At 38.2% G+C, this 5,713-nt stretch overlaps 1 protein-coding gene across 1 annotated transcript; it reads left to right on the top strand.

Moving 5' to 3' along the window:
* The first annotated feature begins 29 nt into the window (after positions 1-29).
* On the top strand, positions 30-4,248 carry LOC118734390 (putative protein kinase C delta type homolog). The gene is made up of 7 exons (XM_036464114.1): positions 30-203; positions 297-470; positions 2,348-2,502; positions 2,565-2,712; positions 2,770-2,949; positions 3,012-3,152; positions 3,221-4,248. The coding sequence occupies exons 1-7, from the start codon at positions 30-32 to the stop codon at positions 3,368-3,370; spliced, it is 1,122 nt and encodes a 373-aa protein (XP_036320007.1). The 3' UTR covers positions 3,371-4,248.
* The last annotated feature ends 1,465 nt before the right edge of the window (positions 4,249-5,713 follow it).

Below are 5,713 nucleotides of genomic sequence, written 5' to 3'. Positions count from 1 at the left end.
TTTTTATTGTAAAATTTATTACTTTTGCTATGATTGTTTTGACTGTGACAAAAATTTTACTTGCAGAAACATCGTATACGTATTCGCAATTTCAAAAGTCGGGGCGCTTTACGGCGCCAGCTACCGTTATTCCACGCTTCAAAAACTACTCAGTGGACGATTTCCATTTCCTTGCGGTGTTGGGCAAAGGCAGTTTTGGCAAGGTAATTCTAATTCGCCCTTAAAATTTTAACTTTTTTTTTTTTTTTAATTTAAACTAAAACTTCCTATATTTTAACGCATCGCTTGATTTCCAGGTGCTGCTGGCTGAGCTACGCGACACCACCTACTACTACGCAGTCAAGTGTCTGAAGAAAGATGTCGTTCTCGAGGATGACGATGTCGATTCAACCTTAATTGAACGCAAAGTGTTGGCATTGGGCACCAAACATCCGTATCTGTGTCACCTGTTTTGCACATTTCAAACAGAGGTAAATAGGAAACAATCAAAACAACTAGGTACATATCTGCCAAATGAAACATTTTATTTCGGGCGTTTAATTTATTAGAGAAAGCAATTCGTTGCGACCAGAAATCGTTTCATTTCGAAAATTTCTAATTTATTCGTTGTCTTTGTTTGTTGTTGGTGGTGTTGGTTGATGTAAGCACTGCAGTTTGCCTACCAATTACAAACGATTTACGAATGTTCCTGTCTCAATTTAAATTACAACAACAAACGCTGCAGTTGATTATTTTCGATTTATTTTGATTCGCATTGGCACCAAGTACTGGCCTATTATTAGATTCTTAATTTTTTTGGCGCATTTTAATGAATATTGAAATATTTACATATGTATGTATGTAGCTGTATACACATACATATCTACCATGGGTATGTTTGTTATTGAAGTACCTAATAAAAAAACTATTTCGAGCAGACTGTCTGTTTGGGCGACAGTCTTCATATTCCATTTGTCATAAATTAAAGTCGCCTAAACTTAGTAATTCTAGTTGCATATATGTAGTTGAACATACATACATACATATATGTATGTATGTATATGCACATATATGCGGTTGTGGATGGTCGTATACTTGTTGTTGTATTGCACAAGTACCCATTAACCCTGGCGTAGTTGTAATTTCGTGTTTTACATGGGCGGCCCGGCCCGTTTAAATGGCCACTAAATATGCGATATACACCTGCCGGCATCCTCCCAGCCACATGCCACAAAGAGCAACCCCAAATAACTCAATTAAATATTTGAGGAAAGGTGAAATGATAAATTTAGCTCACCGTTTGACCATCGATCGGTGAATAAGTTCGAACGCGCGCGTTGTCGCAGCCAGCTCGAGCGATGGCCAATTTTCAAATGTGGATCAGGGCATTTGATTAAAGTGAATGTCGGCATTAATTGCGTACATAGCCGGAGGAGAAACGTCCCACTCGTCGCGCACCTCACACGCCGTACACACATCCGACGCAATGGTGGCGTAATGGTTTTGCGGTTTTACGTCTGTGATTCCTTTGAATAGAACCGCAAACAATTTGAAATCCATACGCGTTTTTTGCGATAAGAAATGCACAAGCACTTTCACTACATACGTGCAAATGTAACTATGTACATAGCTTCTTATTCGTATTTTCCACTGCAACCGACTAAGCGACTTTGGCTGAGTTCAACAAAGCACGCCAGTCGTTTCTTTTCTGTGCCAACAGGCATCAATTGGCCTGGAACTTCCTAGGAAAGCCGGGTGCTTTTCCACTTCGTCTTGCCATCGCAGAGGTGGCCTCTCTCTTCCTCTACGACCACCGGATTCCGAGTTGAATGCTTCCAGGGCTGGAGCGTCTGTGTTCATTCGAACGACATGCCCAAAAGCCAGCTCTAATAGTCAAAGAAATTGAAATGGCTGTCTGAAAACTGGATAGACATCTGTAGCGAAGAGCTCCACACCCTAAGGGGCCTGGTATGTATTTCTTGGTGGCGATCTGTTCGAACTCCTCGGCGGGATGTACCAGCTATAGATACATGTACTTACATATGTATGTATGTATGTACATATATGCTTTTTGTTTTTTCTTCAAAAAAAAAACAATGTCAGAATCATCGGCTTGCCATCTGCTACCTGCGTTACCGCATGACCAGTCTGGCTCACTTGGGCTCACTTGGCAGCGCCACTAAGTCCATATTTTTTGTTTATTAACAGATTGCGACAAGAGTTTCTGTCCTGCTTGGCAGTAATTGAGAATCGCATTGCTTCGTTAACTGATTTAAGGTTATAGATTTCAATTAGAGTTTGCTCCTGAACCTCAGCCCTGCCAGTTAACACCTCTTATATTAATGTAAATGTTTAACTTTTTTTCCAGAGCCATTTGTTCTTCGTTATGGAATACCTCAACGGTGGGGATTTAATGTTCCACATACAGGAGAGTGGACGTTTCCCGGAAGAACGCGCGCGATTCTACGGTGCCGAAATAATATCCGGTCTGAAGTTCCTACACAAGAAAGGCATCATATACAGGTAAAACGTCAGTTCAACTTAGTATGTGCGTATGTTTTCAAACGACTCCTCCGATTCTGCAGAGATCTTAAGCTGGACAATGTGCTGCTGGATTACGAAGGGCACGTCCGAATTGCCGATTTCGGTATGTGCAAATTGCAGATCTACCTCGACAAAACAGCGGACAGCTTTTGCGGAACACCAGACTATATGGCGCCTGAAATCATAAAGGTAAATTTACAAATTATACAAGCAATCTCTTTATTCACCTTCATCTTCCACGCCCAGGGCGAAAAATACAATCAAAATGTGGATTGGTGGTCATTTGGTGTTTTGCTCTATGAAATGTTGATTGGTCAATCGCCGTTCAGCGGCTGCGATGAAGATGAATTATTTTGGTCGATCTGCAATGAGATTCCATGGTTCCCCGTTTACATATCCGCAGAGGCCACCGGCATTTTGAGAGGGGTAAGTCCTCCATATCAAACCTTAATATATTTTCATAGGCTAAGGATCCATTGTTTTGATAGCTACTCGAAAAAGATTACACCAGGCGCATTGGATCTCAGTACAGCCCTGCTGGCGACATCAGCGAGCACATATTCTTCAGACCCATAGACTGGGATTTGTTGGAGAAGCGGCAGTTACCGCCGCCCTTCAAGCCACTTGTGGTGAGTTGTGCAATGATAAAAACGTATTGGATTATTTGATACCAAAGGGTATTTAATTTTTTTCTTAGAAACATCCATTGGATACTCAATATTTCGACCGCGTTTTCACCAAAGAACGCGTGCGACTGACGCCCATCGAAAAGGAAATTCTGCAGTCCATGGACCAGAAACCATTCATGGGATTCACATATACAAACCCACACATCACCTTAGATTAAAATTACTAATTATAAACATACCTAAATGCGTAATAACTGTCTGTATTCTGATAGAGATATGGGTATCAGTAAGTTTAAGGAGACCTAAGGCCTAATAATTGATTTGGAAAATACTTTGCTAGGGACCTTTGGCAATAGATTGAGATAGCAATCTGAAGTTTGTTTCAAACCAGTATTTAAACCAGGATAGTTTAGTTTAGGGAAATCAGAGTTAAGTGCATATTTTTAAACATAAGAAATCAATTCATCCTTTTAAATACCATTATCCTTGTTGTTAAAAAATATATGTTTGTATGTACATATATTTGGGATTTACAAGATGTTTAACACGTTATAAAGCCGTACGATCGTAAAATTTTACAAGAGCTTAACATTTTGTTGTTGTCTTGCATAGAAAAGGAATACAACTATGAGTTCTGTGTAGTAATTTTATGAGACTACATACATATGTGAATCCACGGATAGTATTTTAAGACAATTAACACTTACGAGTTCATTGAAGCCGGCAAGCTTTTGAATAAACTACAAAACAGTACATACATATAAAAGTACTATACATAAAAGTATACATATATTTATTTCCATACAAAAAAAAATGTTATAAAGAAATTTAACATTAAATCATCGCCCCGTGAAGATTTCTAAAGAGACTTACTTATTCATAAAAAAAAGTCGTACAAGCAGTGTGACCCTATTTAGTATTAAGCTAGTCAAACCCGGTAAACACATAGAAAACTATTGCTAAATATTAACTAATGTTACCTGTGTACAGACAAAATTATCGAGATATTTTAAGTTACTCGTAATGTGTTTTAGAAATACTACATATGTAAATAATTATAAAATGGTTTTATTAATAAAATTAAACAGAAAATGAACTGAAAAGTGTTGCAGGTTCGTATAGAAACCAAATGCTTACTAACACCCGCAAGCGATGCCTCTTTGGCCAATTCCAATGAAGCACGTCAGACGTTTCGTTTCTGTAACAACTGAAGTCTGAAGGCCTCAACTAATTTTTCATAACCGGTAATCTAACATATGAGCCATTCTTTTATAATTCGGACGGAGTTCGTAAAAACAAATGATGTGGTATCTCCGATTCGCTTCAAATGTTTTTTATGGGTTCTATACATGAAATAACCTAACACGTACTCGGGGAAAATCTGTAAAAATTTGGATTTTTCGTGATTCTGACCAATCAAGTACTTCTTCAAATCGTTATATCTCGGGTTCTGCTCATCGTAGAGATTTCGTCTTAACGTAGTTTTAAATCTAACGAAACGGGCATAACATGTCCTATATATAAGATGGTCATGATTGTCCTAAAGCTAACTTAGCTATTAGCAGTTGAACCTTTTGAAGTTGATTTGCATAGTGCAGACCAGTAAATTAGGGATTTAAAATTACACCATCGTAATTCTTGTTTGATTCCCTATAAAAATCATGTTTAAAAAAGATGGGAATTTTTCAAGACCTATTTTTTATACCCGAGCGCACTTGTGCACAAGGGTATTATAACTTTGTTCGCGTAACGGTTGTTTGTAACAGCCAAAACAAATCGAGATAGATATAGACAAATTTATTCATAAATGCTCTGAATGAAAAGAGAAATCGATTAAGCCATGTCTGTCCGTCTGTCTGTCCGTGTACACGATAACTCGAGAAAAAATTGGGATATGTCCACGAAGCTTGGTAGGTAAGTTTCCCTTTATCTAAGGTAGGTTGGGATTGAAAAAGGACAACATCGGACAATAGCCACGCCCACCTTCCATATAACGGTATATTCCAAACATGCAAAAGCTACGATATTTCCGTAAATACTGGATCCAAATTGTTGAAAGTTGGTACGCGAAATCGAATTTTGGCATAAAATAAGACAGTTATGAAATTTTTTGAAAATGGGCTTGACACCGCCCACTTAGGATGAACTGCTGTATCTCTATCGGCCCTTCGCCAATTCCCACCAAACTCGGTACGACCATTGCTTAGAGCCTCTCTAAGAAACCCTTTGAACATTTTTTTTTTAATCAGACAAGAACCACGCCCACCTTTTATTTATTTCGCATCCCCGAATGTCTAAAATTCCACATTCACAAAATCCCGAATGCGAATGCGAAGTATTTCAAAATTTCAATTTTGTGGGAAAACGCAATCAAAGTTTTATCAATTCATACAGTTGGTATACAAAAAGACAGATGGAAAGACACATATACCTTTGCCATATTTGGGAAGTTCGGTTATGTGTTAGTCTGCACATCTTCTACTTTATAAGCTTATTAGTTGCATTATGAAATCTCCAAAAACGTAATTTTTGAGTTACATATATATATTATTAAACGTGTG

Source organism: Rhagoletis pomonella, unplaced genomic scaffold (genome assembly GCF_013731165.1).
Source record: "Rhagoletis pomonella isolate Grant_MI unplaced genomic scaffold, Rhpom_1.0 Rhpom_scaffold_00002, whole genome shotgun sequence".
In the NCBI taxonomy this organism is placed as follows: Eukaryota; Metazoa; Arthropoda; class Insecta; order Diptera; family Tephritidae; genus Rhagoletis; species Rhagoletis pomonella.
The sequence above is the reverse complement of the archived record's forward strand: the minus strand, read 5'-3'. Positions and strand labels throughout refer to the sequence as shown.